Source organism: Fusarium solani, assembly GCF_023522795.1.
Source record: "Fusarium solani strain SB1 chromosome Unknown bctg00000016, whole genome shotgun sequence".
Taxonomy (NCBI): domain Eukaryota; kingdom Fungi; phylum Ascomycota; class Sordariomycetes; order Hypocreales; family Nectriaceae; genus Fusarium; species Fusarium solani.
This window is the reverse complement of record NW_027072142.1, coordinates 354,571-372,942: the sequence shown is the minus strand read 5'-3', so window position 1 is coordinate 372,942 and position 18,372 is coordinate 354,571. Positions and strand designations below refer to the sequence as shown.

At 51.2% G+C, this 18,372-nt stretch overlaps 7 protein-coding genes across 7 annotated transcripts; 5 read left to right on the top strand and 2 right to left on the bottom strand.

The window, feature by feature from the left end:
* Nucleotides 1–370: 370 nt before the first annotated feature.
* On the top strand, nucleotides 371–688 carry MRS44_018476 (uncharacterized protein; the record flags this gene model as incomplete). Its single annotated transcript, XM_065615957.1, has 1 exon — nucleotides 371–688. The coding sequence occupies one exon, from the start codon at nucleotides 371–373 to the stop codon at nucleotides 686–688; it is 318 nt and encodes a 105-aa protein (XP_065472029.1).
* A 1,747-nt stretch (nucleotides 689–2,435) lies between these two features.
* Nucleotides 2,436–4,568, top strand: MRS44_018475 (uncharacterized protein; the record flags this gene model as incomplete). The annotated part of the gene is made up of 4 exons (XM_065615956.1): nucleotides 2,436–2,559; nucleotides 2,602–3,552; nucleotides 3,698–4,308; nucleotides 4,362–4,568. 4 exons carry the CDS (start codon nucleotides 2,436–2,438, stop codon nucleotides 4,566–4,568), a joined length of 1,893 nt encoding a protein of 630 aa, XP_065472028.1.
* A 1,617-nt stretch (nucleotides 4,569–6,185) lies between these two features.
* On the top strand, nucleotides 6,186–7,781 carry MRS44_018474 (uncharacterized protein; the record flags this gene model as incomplete). The annotated part of the gene is made up of 5 exons (XM_065615955.1): nucleotides 6,186–6,604; nucleotides 6,685–7,300; nucleotides 7,390–7,444; nucleotides 7,499–7,614; nucleotides 7,671–7,781. The coding sequence occupies 5 exons, from the start codon at nucleotides 6,186–6,188 to the stop codon at nucleotides 7,779–7,781; spliced, it is 1,317 nt and encodes a 438-aa protein (XP_065472027.1).
* A 3,765-nt stretch (nucleotides 7,782–11,546) lies between these two features.
* On the top strand, nucleotides 11,547–12,581 carry MRS44_018473 (uncharacterized protein; the record flags this gene model as incomplete). The annotated part of the gene is made up of 3 exons (XM_065615954.1): nucleotides 11,547–11,805; nucleotides 11,858–12,087; nucleotides 12,144–12,581. 3 exons carry the CDS (start codon nucleotides 11,547–11,549, stop codon nucleotides 12,579–12,581), a joined length of 927 nt encoding a protein of 308 aa, XP_065472026.1.
* Nucleotides 12,582–12,992: 411 nt separating this feature from the next.
* MRS44_018472 (uncharacterized protein) lies at nucleotides 12,993–14,385 on the bottom strand (the record flags this gene model as incomplete). The annotated part of the gene is made up of 2 exons (XM_065615953.1): nucleotides 12,993–13,933; nucleotides 14,283–14,385. 2 exons carry the CDS (start codon nucleotides 14,383–14,385, stop codon nucleotides 12,993–12,995), a joined length of 1,044 nt encoding a protein of 347 aa, XP_065472025.1.
* Nucleotides 14,386–15,341: 956 nt separating this feature from the next.
* Nucleotides 15,342–16,228, top strand: MRS44_018471 (uncharacterized protein; the record flags this gene model as incomplete). The annotated part of the gene is made up of 2 exons (XM_065615952.1): nucleotides 15,342–16,001; nucleotides 16,064–16,228. The coding sequence occupies 2 exons, from the start codon at nucleotides 15,342–15,344 to the stop codon at nucleotides 16,226–16,228; spliced, it is 825 nt and encodes a 274-aa protein (XP_065472024.1).
* Nucleotides 16,229–16,918: 690 nt separating this feature from the next.
* MRS44_018470 (uncharacterized protein) lies at nucleotides 16,919–18,194 on the bottom strand (the record flags this gene model as incomplete). The annotated part of the gene is made up of 2 exons (XM_065615951.1): nucleotides 16,919–18,060; nucleotides 18,119–18,194. The coding sequence occupies 2 exons, from the start codon at nucleotides 18,192–18,194 to the stop codon at nucleotides 16,919–16,921; spliced, it is 1,218 nt and encodes a 405-aa protein (XP_065472023.1).
* Nucleotides 18,195–18,372: the final 178 nt, after the last annotated feature.

The following is an 18,372-nucleotide window of genomic DNA, read 5'->3' as shown; positions in this document are numbered from 1 at the left end:
TATTTGCAGTGAGGAGGAAGTAATTTGTGTCAGACAGTACGTGTATTCGGTCCATTGATCCCACATCAGTGTATTCGTGTGGTGTTGTTCAGTGTCTGCCCCTGAATGATCTACTGTTTCTATGCGTAATCTCAAGACCCCTGACCCGCGCCTTCTGTTCAACATATGACTTTTTTATAAGATATCTAATATTTCATTTTTTTTTAAGTGTTTACTAATTATATAACTTACATGATAAGCATGCGGCGCATTTTTCACAGAAACTCTCATCTTTTCATTCTCTCATCTTTTCATTCTCTCATCTTTTCATTCTCTCATCTTTTCATTCTCTCATCTTTTCATTCACACACACATTTCTCAACCACCCAATATGTCTCAGCCAAATACCGAGGCAAAGACCCTGCTTGCCCTTCAAGCCCTTCAAAATGACCCAAAATTAAGTATCCGACGCGCTGCTAGCATCTATGAGGTCAAGGAGCAAAGGCTTCGTCGCCAGCAGAATGGCATTAAATCTCGACGCGATTGGATCCCGAAATCGCGTCGCCTATCCGATCTGGAGGAACAGACCATTATTCAGTTCATTCTTGACCTAGATTCGCGAGGGTTTCCCCCGCGACTTCGTGGTGTTGAAGAAATGGCTAACCGACTGCTCGCCGACCGCGACGCGCCACCCGTCGGCAAGAGCTAGGCTTCCAACTTCGTCAAGTGACACGAAGAGCTCAAGACGCGTTTTAATCGTAAATACGACTATCAGAGAGCTAAATGCGAAGATCCGACAGTTATTTGCAATTAGTTTACACTCGTAGCGAATACAATCGCGAAGTATAGTATTACCCTAGCCGATATCTACAACTTTGATGAGACTGGCTGTATGATGGGTGTGATTACAAGCGGTATGGTTGTTACAGGTAGAGAAAGACGCGGAAGACCGAAATCAGTCCAACCTGGAAACCGGGAATGGGTTACAGTCATCCAGGCGATCAATGCGGAAGGCTGGGCGATCCAGCCGTTCATCGTGGTTGCGGGCCAATATCGCCTCGCCAACTGGTACCGGGAAAGCAACCTCCCGGGCGATTGGGCTATCGCCACGACTCAAAATGGCTGGACCGATAACGATACAGGTCTCGAATGGCTAAAGCACTTTGATCGGCACACAAAGGCCAGATCAACCGGCCGCTATCGTCTTCTGACCCTCGATGGGCATGAAAGCCACCACTCGACCGACTTTGAGAAATATTGTGAGGAAAACTAGATCATCACGTTTTGTATGCCGCCTCATTCGTCCCACCTGCTCCAGCCTCTTGATGTCGGGTGCTTTGGGCCGCTCAAAAAGGCCTACGGTCGGGAAATAGAGCATTTGATCAGATGCTCAATAACATACATTTCAAAGACTGAGTTCTTTCCGGCTTTTTACGCTGCCCACCAAGCCGCTATGACAGAAAACAATATCAAGGGAGGTTTTAGAGGGGCCGGGCTTGTTCCTTTAGACGCGGAAGGTGTTATATCAAAGCTTGATGTGCAGCTACGGACTCCAACACCTATCGAAGGGGAGGCTAGCCACCCTAACCCTTGGGTCTCAAAGACCCCAAAGACAGTCCTGGAGGCTAGCTCTCAGTCTGAATTTCTCAAAAGACGAGTTGAAAGACACCAATGCAGCTCTCCGACATCTATTCTCGATGCGATTGAGTCATTTTCGAAGGGAACGAAGGCAATAATGCATGAGATGGCTTTAATGAAGTCTGAGATCTAGATCCTTCGACAGGCGAATGAGACCCTCAGCAAGCGGCATAGAGCAAAAAGAGCACGCCTCCGTAATGGAAGAAAGATGGCTCTAGATGAGGGAAGGGATGCAATTGATCAGAGGGATGTCAATGCGCAGGTAGTGGCCGAATCGTCGAGAAATCGTGGTCAAGGAAGGTCGGCGCCGCCGAGGGAAAGGCGCTGTGGAACATGTGCCAAGACCGGTCATAACTCAAGAAGATACGAGATCGTTACTGGGATGTCTAGGGAACGGAATAGTAATTAGCTTTAATTGATCAGATGCTTTGTTGTGTTTTAATTCAACGTTGAGTATTGATGGGTTAGGATTTTTGATCCACTCACTTGTCTGATTGTCGCATATCAAGCCCTGGCCGCACTAGTGCAGCTGCCTGCAGGGCAGCTGCTACTGCCTAGAACAGGCAACGCTTTCATTTGTGTATAAAGAGCTGCACGACTCAGTGCATCTTGTCATTGAGTTCTTGCTCCTCAGATAATCCTCATCAATTGACTGGTGCCACCAATGATCCCTGTGGAGCCAGTTGTCTGACAATGCATCTACTCCTAATTTCACGCTTTTTCACGACACCAAGCTGTAAAAAACACCGCAATTGTGTCTATCTTCGTTATGCCGAGTGAGGCCAATCTCAAGGCCGCCCGGGAAGTCGTGCAGTCACATGCACGCTTCGCCCGGTGCCTCCATCGCCGCCGTCAAACCACTCTCAATCCGCGATGCAGCCTCGCGGTTTAAAGGAGCCTCTCCTGCGACTGTTCAACGGCTCGTAAAGCTGCTCGAGACCGGTGATACGCCTCGTTAAGTCGGCCGACCGCGGCTGCTCACAGAAGACGAAGAAGAAGCTATCGTGGCCTTCATCATCTGGATGGAAAGATCCGGATTCCCCGCCTCCAGGCCTGAGATTGAGGACGCCGCGAATATCCTCCTTCTTCGCAGAAACGCAGAAGCAAGCCCAGTTAGTAGGATGTGGTATATCCGCTTCCGTGACGATCATCCCGAGCTTCAGCAGTCGCTCCTGAAGGCCGTCGAGAAGTCCCGTGAGTCCTGGGAAGCAGGCGGCATTGCCAACCTTAAGCAATGGTTTAAACAGCTTACTGAGGCTATTCGGAAATACAGGATTAACGCCTCTGAGTGTTGGAATACAGACCAGGCCGGCATCAGGATCGGAATCCTCAAAGAGAGCATCAAAGTCCTCATCGTCCGCACAAGGCGTCAGACAAGGAAGCAGGTCCTCTCTCCCTCAAATCGTGAGACCTGCACCCTCATCGGTACAGGCAGCGCTTCGGGTGATACAATTCCTCCCTGGCTCGTGTTCAAGGCCTTTCCAACGCTAGATTGGGCGTATATTGATGCCGATCCGCAGATGCGATTCACAAAGTCAGAAACAGCCTTCTCTAACGGCGAAATCACTCTTGAGTGGGCAATACACTTTAACCGGTGGTCCTGGGAGAAGTCAGCTACGGTACAGAGCCGCGGGCTTGTCTTTGAGGAGTGGTTTGGCTGCGATGAGCATCTTCGGGATCCTTTACGAAAGTACGTTCAATATGATATTCCTCCTATTTCTCATAGTGAAGTTGATGGTGTTTTCCGTCTCCTCGTGCTTGACGGCTTCAGCGGGCACGGGATCGTTGCTTCTAGAGAGCACTGTGCAAAACCCAATACAATCGCCGCTCCCTTGCCTCCTCGCTCTACACATGTGCTACAGCCGATGGATATAGGGGTGTTCCAGCCGTTAGAGAACGAACATCAAAAAAAGCTCGCTAAGTGGCTGCGGAAAGGTAATATCTCCTTCTTTCGCAGCGACTTCGTCAATAGCTTTCAGGCAAGTCAGACCGCTTCTTCCTCGTCGGAATAGATACTAAATTAAACCGCAAAAATAGGAGGTCTTCGACAAAGGATTCGCCGTACATAATATCATATCAGGCATTGAGAAGTCCGGCATCTATCCTCCTGATCCCGAGCCCACGATGGCGTATCTCGCTAAAAAGCAGCTACAGTCGAAGAAGGCCGTTGACCCAGTTTTTGCCTCTCTTTTGCCCTCAGAAGCACGCTTCCAAAGCGCCTCAGATACCGCAAAACACCTCTCAGAGCGGTACGGCGATATCCTCAGCTCTCCGGCTTGTGCAGGGCTTCGTCAGATCCGCAAGGTTGTCACTGAAGCCGTGATGCTTGAGAATACGGTGACTGCCTATGTAGATGACCGGCGGGCTCGCATTGAGAAGCGATATAACGCCAAAAAGAGGGGAAAGAGAGCAAAGCCGGCGGGATACTTCTCGCATAATGTGAGTCTCCAAGAGCTTCGAGATCAGCAACAGGAGGTCATCGCGGAAGACCGTCAGAAGGAAGAGAAGGCGCAAGTCCGGACCGCCCGCAGCTTCGTGATCCAAGAGATGAAGAAGATGAAGGATAAATGGAGGCAGAACAAGGAGATGACCGTCAACGGCGTGCTAAAGAGACTATCGTGGGCTCAGTGGCTTGAGCACACAGGAAAGGATATCGGGTATTTCTCGATGGAGTCACAACGTGCAACTACCGTATGCATCAGATGCTTACGCAGAAGGCTGATGACTTCATAATAGATATAAAGTTGCCGGAGGACGTCAAGGAAGCTATTCACGAAGCTAGCTACGCCCCGAAGCCGCTATCCGCGATGGATTGGACTGCCCTTGCGAGAAGTGACGATAGCATCACTTTCAACCTTGGCCAGGCAGCCGCCGCCGATGACGATGATGAAGACGATCCTGACGAGGAAGACGACCTTCCGCTTATTGAGCTTTCACAGCGAATGGCCTAATCATCAGAGATGCCCTCGTCGCCGCCGGTTACGGCTTCATCAGCTTCATCGCCGCGGCTGCCGTCTTTGCCACCCGAAGCCCCCTCAACGCCGTGCGCGTTACAACCTCAGCAACCCATATCAGGAATGCAGAAGATCGAGAGGATCATCAGGCAAGGAAGGGCTGCACCGGAAGCCAGCGCGAGAGGCTTAAGAGACGATATCACAGCTTAATTCGTATGGCAAGCCGTCCATCAAGGCGGCGGCTGTGGAAGCTCAGGCGGCGGCCGCTATCACAGTTATCATCAATATCATCACATCATGCATCGCGAATGGCTTCAAACCCCCTCTTTTCCAGCTTCAATAACCACTGTTGATGGCTGCCAATACTCAAAGGATGAAAAACTCGCCAAATCACACCAAAAATGAGGCCTCGTGGATGTGTCACATTTTTGTGACTGTCTCATGATTTTATGAACAACCTAAGCTTGCTAGGTTGGCTTGCCTGGGGCCCTAGCCCCACATGAGCCAACGGGTAATGCTCAACCACGACTTCAAAGTTTGATCGCTTTGGCTTTAACATGTGATTTTGAATCTCCTCGTTGGTTGAGTTCAGCCACAAAAGCTTTGTCACACCCAATGCAATGTCCCCGACGCAAAATGGGTGGGATCAATAGTAATGGTTACAAATCCCGCAGGACAAAGTTCGCGAGGTCATGATACATAGTATCGAAGAACCCGTATGCATTTCGTTTCCGTCTATACCTCGGTTCTGTCACATACACAATCTGATGGCATGAAGTATGGTACACACAAGGGAGAGGTATAATATTGCCTCAGGTACAATGAAGTAATGCACCCTGAATGGAAGGTATGCCCACGATAAGCGGCAGACTATATCACTTGTCCGCCATCACATCCAAGCATATAGCACTATAACAAGAACGGTTAATTTTAGAATGGAATTTTCTGTTAATATGAATGGCTTACTAGACAATAAGCGCGTTGGGCTAGGCTGAATGTTCCCCTGGGCCTTCGATTTCCATCTCCGTTGTCACTCGTTTGTACGTCCGCGGCGGAGCTATTGAGTCTAACAAATCGCTGCTCTCGGAGTTTGTGCTGCTTGATGGCTGGCCGCCCTCGGAATCCCCTGGGGTCGCGATCTAGTTTCGTCTGGTGTTCCTAGATTTGAGTCTTTCCTATCATTAGCACTTGACCTGTACTTGTTCGGTTTGAGATGACATACTCGTATATGAAGCCTGGATTTATGGCGATGCGCAGCTTCGAGCGTATACTGGTATCAGGTGCAATTGGCATGACCTTCTGGTTGGCATTCCCACCGAGTGATTCGGCCGGTGTGATCTGATCCGGAAAGTTTATTTCAGACTGACTCCTCTTATTCAGGCATGTGATTCTTACTCTCAAATCTGCTTCCAGGGTCAACTGGGCCCGTTGAACTGCAACAGTGTTATGTATACACAGCCGGCACCCACCTTTATTCCCACAGCTCCCGTTCGAGCTCTGGACTCTCGTTTTCGAACTGACCAGCCTTTCCACCGTCTGGCTCACACATTCGCGAATTCCTATTCCTCCGACCCGGAAGACATCTTATAGAATTCGCGGACCATAATCGTCAGTATGGCCATGAATGTCATGAGCGGCCCTGTTCATGATCCGTCAGTGGCCATGGTGAACAGCTGTGCAGTTACGCCACATGGCGCTCCGAGACAGCTTCAGGAGCACTACAACAAGCAGACACAACTGAACACTTACATTTACGAGTATTTCCTCCGCTATGGCATGTTTGACTGCGCACAAGCCATTCTCAAAGCCGACCCCGACGTCAAGCTCCAGAGGCATAGCCCCCGCAGTCCCCGTGACAACAACGGATGCCGGTTGAGGAATGCCCGCTCTTATGAATCCATTGACATTGCTTTGGACTCCAAACGCTCTGGGTTTCTTCCTGCTCCCAATCTTCCCAATCTGTCGCCGGAGAGCTGCTTTCTCTATGAATGGTTCTGCCTCTTCTGGGACATGTTCAATGCTCCAAAGAATGAGTATGGAAGGAGTGAAGCAAATCAATATTCCAGTCATATACAGGTATCGTCTTTAGAACATGATTTCTGGTCTAACGTAGCTCACGCGATACACAGCAAAACAGGCTACGGTGGAATGCTAGCCGGTCGCAGACCCAAAGTTCCTCACTACTACCGCATGCTCCTGACGGAACCACCTACGACGCCTTCTATAATCTTGGCAAGATGGATGTAGGTGACCTGGCGCCCGGGACTTCGGGTGGTCAGGCTGGTGGTAGAAGGAATCGAGCTTTGCAAGAGTTCCAAGTGCAACTGTCGTTAATGGGGCAGCAAAACAAGAAGGAGCTCATAGCGCGACAAGACACAAGTGGTCAAACGATCCGGCAACCAGAGGCGGCGGAAGAGACACAATTCCAGCAGCAAGAGAAGACTGGCCACAATGGGTCGGTGCAGTGGCAGGGCGGTCCGAATGAAAACCAGATTCCTCAGGCTGCTCGGCGTGGGGTCCAGGGTACACTGCAACAACGGTCTCGCCGCCCGTCATTCAAGCCGGCCCATGCGAACGACAGCTCCAAGCCAAGGAGAACCATTCCGTCACCGCCACAGACGAGCAAGGCTGCCCCGTCAACTCCACAGTTTAGTAAGGGCGTTCCCAGGAAAGGCACTGTTTCCAAGGGGACTACTTCCAAAAAGGAGACCAAGAACGTCAAAAACGAGGTAGGTGGTTTCCGATACAAGATTAGGTTGCTTACGTATTGATAACGCCCTATAGGCGGTGACTCAGAAGATCCGGAAATCGATCCCAGCCGGAGCAACCCCTCGCAAAAACTGTTCCCGTCTCATCCCAGTCAACTCAGTCGAGTACGGAAGGAGGCCCATAATACTAGTCTTGGCCAAAAACTGTTCCCGTCTCAGTGCCCACCGGACAGCCAGCAACACCTCTGTCACTTGCACCTGCCCCAATGGTGGCCCCATCGCCCGTTGACTTGGCTCAGAACGTGGCATTTAGCATGGACAAGGCTAACATGATTGTAACTCTTGTTCTCTCCTTGGTGCCAAATGGAGGGATTAGCTGATATGGCCGTAGGACTTCACGAGTCTCTCTACATTTGATGATGATCTCGACGGTTTCGATTTCGATTCTATTCTGGAAATCAGCGCAGAGGATTTCACTTCGATCATGTGCCGTTTGATGTAAATGCCGGTGATATCGACGGTTCATAACTCTCTGGAAATAGCCAATGGAGAATTTCACTATCATATGTTAACTGACTCAAACTTGATGCTGAATCTATAATAAAACGACTCGGCATAGAATCCAAGCGTACAGTAGGGTATTTAAATTCATCTTACCTATACATTAATAAGTTTTTATTCCTTATTGTTGTTATATTCGTCTTGCAAGTTCTTGACCTTACTGTCGGCCGAAGGCAACAAGCTTTTCTTCTGCTAGCTGACAAACTTCGCGGTCGGTGTACGTGTTCTGATTGAGCTGATAAGATCATCGTGCCCGGGCCGGAGGTGGGCACCTAGGTGCCCATGTATTGGCCGCCTGGTAGCAGGTCCTATGTTTGTCTAAGATGGGGCCGCTCTGTTTGAACTGAATCTCGCAGGAGGACGCATATTCGTCCCACTAGTCTATATCATACTCAAAGGGTACTGAATGGCGAGCTTTGAGCGTCGGCTACTGATACAGTAACAACAGATTCGACAACCATTCTTGGTAGCAGCCGCGAGGCTTTGGCAAATCTTTGTGAAGAATGCTGCGAGTCGCGCGATTCGGAAACACGGACAGGCGGACTGCTCGGGGAATCATGAGATGCTAACATGATCTGAACTTTATTAACAGGCATCATCAACGGCCGTCAGAACTTTAATGCCTCGTCGGACTGAGTGACCTGATGAGCTGATGCAAGCGGGACTCCCGCTTGCATTTTTTTCTGTACACGTACGTACGTACATACTGTATTTTGGGTAGCTGTACGTACGTACAACTTTTCTGTACGTACAAAATTGTACCATACAAATTTCCTCTTTCCTTTTTAGGCAATAGTTGAGTACGAGCATTCATACAGTCCTGGTCTCCTGTCACTCTAGTCTCCAACCACTGATTCCACTTCAGTACCAACCCCCAATATATCACCTGTCGACTGCAAGACACCTTCCCACTCGAAATCTCCATTGGCAGAGGCCATCACACCATCCATCCAGACCTTCTTGCCCTGCGCATTCACAAACAACTCGAGGTACGAATCTTCAAGTTCCAGCCAGTCCTTCTCCTCAAGATCCGCCCAGCGCTTTTTATGCGCGTACTTCTGATCCTTAAGGCGATCTAATACGCGATCATTCATAAAAATGAAGGCCTGCATGTCCGCGTGCATGGGGGTAAGGCGATTTCGAGCTTTCGTGTGTATGAAACTGATAGCAGAGAAACTTCGTTCTGAAGGTACGGAGTTTGCAAGCGTGTTCATTACCTTCACAGCTACTCTAGCCAGAGTCGAGCCCTGGTTGAGGAGGCACTGCCACGCCATTGCTGGCCTGAAGCCATCGTCGTATACAGCGCTGTGCTTATTGAATAAGCCGTCTGGGCCGCCTGTACGCATTCGGAAGTGTGTGAATTCGGAGAGGGCACGGTGATACTCGTCGTCATTTTCCAGCTGTTTCTGCAAATATTCTTGTACGCGTGCAAAGACGCTAGGCGGAAGTTTCGAGTTTGGACCTGTTGTATCAGGCCGGAGGGCATCAGCGATCCAATGTATATCGTACGTTTGCTTATCAAGCCTAGCTTTGAATATAGCGTCAATATCGTCCCACGGAATATCAGGAAACTGATCAGCCTCTCTCATCTCAGCCCATTTGCTTTTGATTTGCAGCCAGCGATTTACAACGTGTGCAATTCCCGCCCCATCAGCCTCAGAAACGTGTTGAAAGTCGTTCGCCGGTTTCAGCACGGCGATCGCAGCCTCGAGTTCTAGCCAGAAGCTGCTGTCTTTGATGATCCGAACCGCTTCGGGCAGGAGAACGGGGCAATCTTGAGATCGCAACTCATCCCGTACATCTTTTCGAACAGACCAGTCTCTGGCAGGATCTCGAGAACGGAGGAGGGAGAAGAGAGAACTGTACTGGGAACCCCAACGCGTAATTATACTGTTCGGAACGAGCAGGTTAGCATATCGATTTCTCAGTCGCAGCTAACCATTCACCGGTACCTTCTGATCAGCGCGCGAGTTACTCCGTTCCACCTTGTGCGCTGGCACATTCTCAATCTTTGTAATTGTAATTTAGACCGTGAGAAGAACACGAGCAGGGTGCTGACGTTATTAAAGAGATCCTCGAAGAAGGGAAGAAGAAGAATATCTTTAATCAGAAGCTGAAGGCCGTGAGAATCGCACAGAGAGAAGTTGGTGTGTGAGAGCTCTGGGAATCCCCCTAGCAGGTCGTGTACAGAGCGCATCGTATTTTCGGTATCCGTACAGATAGAATTGATCCTGGAGAGATCGCTGCCGCACAGTTGCTGCATTTCTCCCCAGATCAGCCGCACCCAGTTCTCTGCCGTGTGCTGTTCGTCTCCCGTGTCAAGTGTTTTCCAGTAGAAGGCCGGGCCGTCTGGTACCTGTACCGAGATATTAACGATCCTGTGGCCCGAGACATTATCGGAGGCGTCAAATATGATGTTGAACCATTCCGAGCTGGTAATACGTTTGAAAACCTCGTCATAGATTTCCTGATAGAAGTCGGGAAGAATTCTTGTGATAACGGCGCGACTGGGAGGCTTCCAGCCAGGCTTGATGCGAGTGAAGAAATAACGCCAACGACGGCTCTCGAAGAGGCTGAAGGGGCGACCGCCGGCGATTACAGCAGCGGCGGCATCATAGGCGAAACTGCGGCTCTCGTCCTGAGAGATATGCTGAATTCCGACCTCCGTTATCTTCTTTTGTACAGCTTCAGAATATGAGGAAAGATAGCCGGCGTTATCTCGAGCTTGGCGCTCTTGTCACTGCTTAGCTTGCCATTTGTCACACGCAGCGAGGCGCTCTTTCGGCCTCCCAACAGAGGTCGCTGCAAACTCCTTCTGGCAGTGACGGCATCTGTATCGCTTACTTTTCTTACAGTTAGAGCGGCCAAGGTCGATAAACTGTCGCCAAACGAAGGCAGCGTCAGCTTTGATGGGCGGCATCTTTTTGACGATACCCTCATTGAGGAGAGAATTGCAGAGATTTTGTACAGCTCCGTACTTGTACGATGGGACCCATAAATTACCGTGTTAGGAACATTGTGGGTCCCATCGTACGTACGCAGTACACGTACGTACATTTTCTTTTTGTACGTACGTACGTACAACACGGTTGTACATCCTGTACAACATCACTACCCCAGATAGCTCTGGGTGGCAAAGACTGACAGAAGATGAAAGCTACAACCAGGGTCTTTCGTCTTAGGGACAGGGAATAAAGTTAGAGATGTACTCAGGAACTCGGGGCTTGTATTGGTGGTGCCACGATGCTGTGGATATGATCAAGTTTCCTGATGAAGCGAATAATTGTCAGTGATGTTAAAAGGTCTAAGTTACATATGTCTCAGAGGAGCACAGCCCCTCACATAGTATCCACATCCCAGCCACCAGCAGATCGGACCATCTTCGTCATACGGTCTCAACATTTCCAGCCTGATTGACACGGGAGCCGCCGAACTCACGTCGCTCAGCGGCCTCAAGGTTCAGCCACAGAGTCTGTTGTTGGTTCCATGATGTGATGCAAAGTCTAAACAATACCACTCAGACCAAGCCATCGGGCGTGCGAAGTCATGGCACAGGTATTGTGATCTTTGGGCGTCACTTGTCCAAGGCTCGGCACTGGCTTGCCCGGTGCAGACCAAGTTAAAGAAGGGCCGCAGCCCGCGTCGAACTCCTTGTTGAGAGGACAAGCTGGATACGATCGCAGCAAACACCCTGCCACAATCGATCATGGCTTCAAAGTTTCAGATCTCAATCGTTGGCGTAGGCCAAGTTGGCGGCGCAGCAGCCTACGCACTCATCCTCAGCTCCCTCGCGAGCGAGTTGCTGCTGGTTGACACGGATATCGAGCGGAGGAACGGCCAAGTTCAGGACCTCCGCGACGTTGCCTACAGCTGCAACAACGGCACGCACGTGCGGGCGGCCTCACACCGCGAAGCAGCCAAGGCCGACATGGTGGTAGTGGCGGCTGGGTCAAAGCACACCATAGGTAGGGATGAGAGCCATAGTTGAGAGCGAGGGCTTACTCGACTACTCCCCAGGTCAAACCAGCCTCGACTACACTTCGCGGAACATATCGATTGTCCGTGAGGTAGTCGAGTCGATGAAGCCGTTTGGGCCAGACACCATCCTGCTCATTGTGGCAAACCCCGTCGACCTTCTCACGTCGCTGACCCGCGAGCTCTCTGGTCTCCCGCCCTCGCAGGTCTTTGGCTCGGGCACCTATCCGGACTCAGTTCGGCTTCGCGGATTGGTGGCTGAACGGTCGGGCGTAAGTGCGCCGTGCGATTGTGCGCCCTGAAGGGTCGTGTACTGAGCAAGCTCCAGGTTGCAGCGGACACGGTAGACATCTCCGTACTTGGCGTCCACGGAGATTTTCAGGTCACGGCATGGTCAACTGCAACAATCGGCGGCACGCCCATCGACAAGTCGGCCGCGGCCAAGGTTCTCAACCGTGACGAGCTGGCGGATGAGTGCAAGACCCGGTCACAGAGCATCATCCGAGCCAAGGGTGCGACCCCGTTTGGGCTTGGCTCCATCATCTCCAGCATCTGCTCCTCTGTGCTCCTAGATAAGGGTGATGTTCGCCCAGTCAGCCATTACCAGCAGGAACTCGGTTGCTGCTTAAGCCTGCCAGCTGTCATTGGACGAAAAGGAGTTGTCAGCACCGTGCAGAGACCTCTGGACAGTGAGGAAGAGTCCAGGATAGCCCGGTCAGCCAAGGATCTGAAGGGGATCATTGAATGGGTCCATTGTAGCTACTGAAGAGAACCCATTTGGGATAGGGCGTTTTGGAACAGATTGAAGTCCATGTAATTATGTCTAGTTGAGTCAACGACCATGTCTGCCACACCTGTCGTGCAACCAAAGATGACCGCTGCACCATGCACCAAGAGGTGGAAGGCCCTAATGACCTGGGGGCGCTTTGTTTTGGCATAATGTCCTTGATGTTCTTTCGTCTCCTCATCTCATGCTAGGCCGGCCGCAACGTGGGCAAATAGGAGGCAGCAACTCACCACTGCAATCCATGCATGCTTCAGCATGGAAAGCCAATTCTGACATGGAAAGAGAATACGGCATTGCCAACTATTGAAAACTAAAACTGCAAAGCTCAAGAGTCTAGTCTAAGTCCCTCATATCCTACCGCGAGATCAACGCACCCAACCAGACCCTCCCTCATTCAGGCCGCTTGGCAGCTACTGCGTGCCTTTTGACGGCGACAAAGCTGTCGGGACTCACCGAGATGGAATCAATACCGGTGTCGACCAGGAACCTTGCAAACTCGGGATGGTCACTCGGCGCCTGGCCGCAGAGGCCAATCTTGCAGCCCCTCTCGCGGGCGACCGAGATGACGCGGGCAATCATCCACTTGACGGCCTCGTCCTGCTCGTCAAACACCTCGGCCAGCTCGCCCGAGTCACGGTCTACACCGAGCGTCAGCTGCGTCAGGTCATTGGAGCCAATGGAGAAGCCGTCAAAGTGCTCGGTGAAGCTCGAGGCCAGGATGACGTTGGAGGGTATCTCGCACATGACATATACCTGCAGGCCATTCTCGCCGCGCCGGAGCCCGTTCTCTGCCATGACGTCGAGGACCCTCTTGGCCTCGCCGACGGTCCGGCAGAAGGGGATCATGACGATGGCGTTGGTCAGGCCCATCTCCTCGCGGACCCGCTTGACGGCGCGGCACTCGAGCGCGAAGCCTTCCCTGTACAGCGGTGAGTAGTAGCGCGAGGCGCCGCGGAAGCCTATCATGGGGTTGTCCTCCTTGATCTCGAACTGCGCGCCGCCGATGAGCCTCGCGTACTCGTTCGTCTTGAAGTCACTCATGCGGATGACGGCGGGCTTGGGGTAGACGGTGGCGCAGAGGGCCGCGAGGCCGCGCGACAGCTTGTCGACAAAGTAGTCGGGCTGGGTCTCGTAGCCGGCCGTGAGCCGCAGGATCTCTTGCCTGGCATCCTCGTCTCTGAGCTGGTCGAAGTGGACCAGGGCCATCGGATGCACCTGGATGGCGTTGCTCACGACAAACTCCATGCGAGCGAGGCCGATGCCGTCCGCTGGGAGGCGCCACCAGCGGTACGCGGCGGGTGACTCTGCGGCGAAAACACCAAAAGGCTCACCTGCGCATGGCTCCCGTGACCGTCATTAGAGCCAGCTGAGGCCCTGTGATTCTTTCTCTCAGCATTGCTCCCGCAATATTACTGTCAAGGCCATGTCTGACCTGACTAGCGCTAACTGTTGAAACAAAAAGGGTTAGGACCTAGGAGCCTGTTGGGTCTTATATTTCAACACTAACGTACTGTACGACGTATGTCAGGTCCTGCGGCAACTCAAAACGATGTGATCAATCATTCAACATGAAAATCCCCCCTGCCATGGTCTGCCTCGGCTGACAATAAGCTGCTGATGATTGGCTGAAACAAGTGTGGCTGAAAGGGTCCAGAACGTGAGCCCATCTTTCGATCGTACGATTCGGACCCCAGCGAATACACTTGAGTGGGGAGGGGAAGCAGAGCTCTGCACTGAGAATCTGAACAACCATGAAGCTGAACTGGCGACAAGAATGCTGCATAGTGAATGCTCCGTCGAACAGAGTGCCATCCGCCCTGGACCACCCACGAGCCGGGATCCCAACTTAATGCACCAGATGGAGCCTTTGGGCCGACGTAGTATTCCTCGTGACTCGGCCATGGCCGTTGTAATCAGCCCATACTTGCATCAAGACGTGGCTGCCACTAAGTTGCTGCCGGACAGTGTTATCCCCAGCATTCAGCAATACTTCAGCTGAAAGCTTAACTATGAAGTTCCCTGAAGAATCATAGTTCTCGCCCATCAGGCCATCTCGCACGTAATCGATTCTCTCGACAGTGCAAAGATCACTATTGAGGTCACACCGACCTTATCTCTCACACGAAAATGGACGCTACCATATATCCTTTTGACCGGGTCCTATCCTGTCGCACAAGCGAAAATGTAGGTGCCATGGATTCTCTTTGTCTCTGAATCCACTCGGGGATCTCCCCCCAGCTACTCCGTGCAGATCAGCCTACCCAATCTCATCCTTCCCCCAGCATCCTGCTCCACATTTCCCAAAAGCCGAAATCCCTGTGGCGCACCCTCCATCATTTTCCGCGACACATCATAAGATATTAAGATCACTGAAACAAAACGTGGGGCATTGTCATCTTTGAACTTGATCTGTGCTCATCGTTTGTTAGGCTGCGGCATCAGAAATCGGTCACTTTCCACCTGCGTGGGATCAATCCATCCCCAGATCCGATAATTACTCCGAAAAGGCACCATTTTTTCGGAAACTACTACGGGAAGGTTCCCCGGACCTTTGTTATAATGACTCTGCACTGTTGCCTTTCCAGAGCATAGCCGTTTCCACTCCAGAATCTGACTGCATCTCATTACCCATTCTGGATGTAGAAATGGCACTGGATTTCTGTATGTGACACCAGAGCTACTTATAACTCGCAGTGGCGACTAAACCCAATGGACGTAGGGGATACGTCAATGGATATTATGGAGCCTATTCCTTGGGATCTCAGTCTAGATCAACCAACATATGGTGGTCTTCCCACGTCAGACCTGTCCCAAGATGTCCAAACTGCCTCCGGTTATACCCGCACAACAGGCTACCGACAACAATCAGACGCATTTTCTCTATGGACAGTAGCGAGCAATCCCCGGGCAGAGCCGGGCCTAGACGAAGCGCAAGAAGAGGACCATACCTCGAGCTCACGGCAAAAGCGAACCGCCCGATCTCGACAACAGAAAAGAGATAACAAAAAGTCTTCCGAAACATCCCTTGCTAGCAGTGCCAGTACTATTGGTGGCGCTCCCTCGGTATCAGACGCTGCCAGTCCCAGCTCCAGGCCGCAAGACAGCCGCGCTAGCATTAGGTCCAAATCGACGTCGATGGCTTCTACAGCATCAACAGCTTCTAGCCGTCAAGCAAAGCTCAGAAGCGCGTCTCGTACTTCGAAGAACAGCCGATCCCGGCCAAACGATACCCCCAAGGAACGCCGAACGCGCGCCTCGCACAATCTCGTCGAGAAGCAGTATCGAAATCGTCTCAATGCGCAATTCGAATCCCTTCTCAGCGCCCTACCAGAACAACTTCGCGCGGGGTACAATGGAAATGGCGATACTGACGAATCGGGGGGAATGACGCGGACCGCCGTGTGAGCAAGGGTGAAGTTCTGGAAATGGCTCGCAAGCATATACAATTACTGGAGCAAGAGCGCGCTCAGTTGGAACGCGAGAACCTCGAGCTTCATGGAAACCTCCGACGGCTAAAGGGATACACCTCTGATGGTACAGTGTCCTCGTCGAGCCAGGAAACTCCACTCGATTTCAAAGCCGATGCGGATGGCGAGAGACAAGCCGACGACGAAGACAAGAGTTGAAAATGAAGGATCGCCAAGAAACAGAGAATGACTGCGCAGGAACATGATGGAAGATTCCAAACCATCCGCTGGCAGCTCTGGAAGGCAAAAACCGTTGGCACTGGACGCCTGTTTTCCATGGTACCTCGGGCATAGAGTCCAGGCCATCCTTCTTAGGCCTTCCTCTGCCTTTCGGGTTCTGGCAACGGTTGCACTGGCGGCAACGCGCTTGTTTTCCCTCTGAGTGTTGTAAACCTCCACCACGGTCACTCCAGGGGGGTCTAGTTAATTAAAATGCGTTAAATCAAAGATAAAATTAGTGTGGAACCGTAATTTTAATCAAACGATGAGGGGAATCAAGCGATTAACATCGTGAAGGCGATCGACAGGGGAACCTCGCCACAGCTGACGAACATAACCCCTATCTATCCTTAATTAGATAAGTAGACACATGAATAAAGGCCTGAACTATAGTCACTTATTAGATATCAAAATCAAGAGTTCTTCTGTCTATCCTATCAGCCCGGGAGACAGTGCTGTAATCCATGAATTCGAAGTTTCAAAAACGCCTTTACTTGCAGCTCCCAATATCACGCGTCACAGTACAATGATTCTTCTCACTTTGGGAAACCATAGTCTCAAATGAATGATAATACACTGATTGCTTAAGCTGTGCTGCGATTTTTCGTATCTCAAGAAACCGCAAAACATCTATGCCGTCAGTCTGTCCGCTTGAACCCTTTTGACAATCTCCAAAACCCGAGGATACAACTTCTCACTTGGCTGTAAGCCACAGACACTGGCCACTACTGTCTCTGGTGTCTGGCTAGCAATGATCCGGGCCAGTTCCTTGCTCTGTTCGTCTCCCTCCACATTTTGGAATCGGAGCGCCACTTCAACCGCATCGAGCAGCGCCGAGCAGTCATAGCCTTTCTCGACTAATTCAGACGCTGGCCTGATAAACCTCTCCGTGCGACCCAACTTCCGTAGAGGCGCGCGGCCAACCCTCTCCACGGTGTCCTCGAGATGAGGATTGCTGATTCGTATAATGACTTTCCTGACATACTCCTCCTGATCCTGCTTAGAGATACCGTACTTGTCAACGATAAGAGTGCTCGTATTGCTAAGCACCTTCTTTACCTGACCGAGAATAAAGAGGTCTTGCAACGCATTATGAACCAATCCCTTGTTGCGGTTATAGCCATAGTAGGCTGCTGCTGCATGTCCGGCATTGACTGTGTATAGCTTCCTCTCGGCATACAGCTGCACGTCGTCGACCCATCTGACCCCCCTGATCATTGGAACAGCGTCATCTGCAAAGGGCTTCCGATCTATAACCCATTCGTAGAACTCCTCCAGTTTGACATCGAGCTCTGCGTCCGGATGCTGAGTTGGAACGATGCGATCGATGACGCAGTTTGCGTATCTTGCTCTCTTGTAGTGGTCGTCGAGTCTATGTTCCTTTGTAGTGATTAGATGCCCAATGTTTGCCGCCAAGGCATCTGTGGCACCAATGGCGTTTTCACAAGCGATGATGGCCAACGGGATCTTGTCGCTAGGCCGCATACTAATAGCTCGGGCGATAATTGGCGCGATAAACCTGAGATTGTCCCTACCGACCGCGCAGGTAACGACATCAGCAGACATAATCTCCCGGATCAGATCATTCTCGTGCGTTCTTGGGTTGATTGCTTTGTAGTTACTTATGATCGTTTCCCTGGTCCCCTCGCTGCTAACTTCGATGACTTTGTATGATTTCTTAGTGTTAAGCTGGTCGACCAGCCTATCGGCGATATCTGCAAAGACGACTTCGTAGCCTGAGTTGTGCAGGAAGCAGGCAACGAAGCCCCGGCCTAATCAGTTTAGCGCGAGATATTCTTGCTGTTTGCGGAAGCAGGGGAGGGGCCTAACCAATGTTTCCAGCGCCGAAATGCACTGCCTTCTTGTCTATCGTACAGAGTATCTTTGCAGAGCATTTGGGGACCATCTCGACAACATACAAGTCACTATCCTAGGCAATTGCCCTCTGCTTTTCAATGGAGCTGCAATGGGAAACACGCTTCGTCACGGCATTACGACACCATCGTGGATGGAGAGATCGAGATACTTGGCCTAGAAATAATGATCAGCCGTGCGCTTAAGCCTCCTGTGTGGCTATGTTGGCG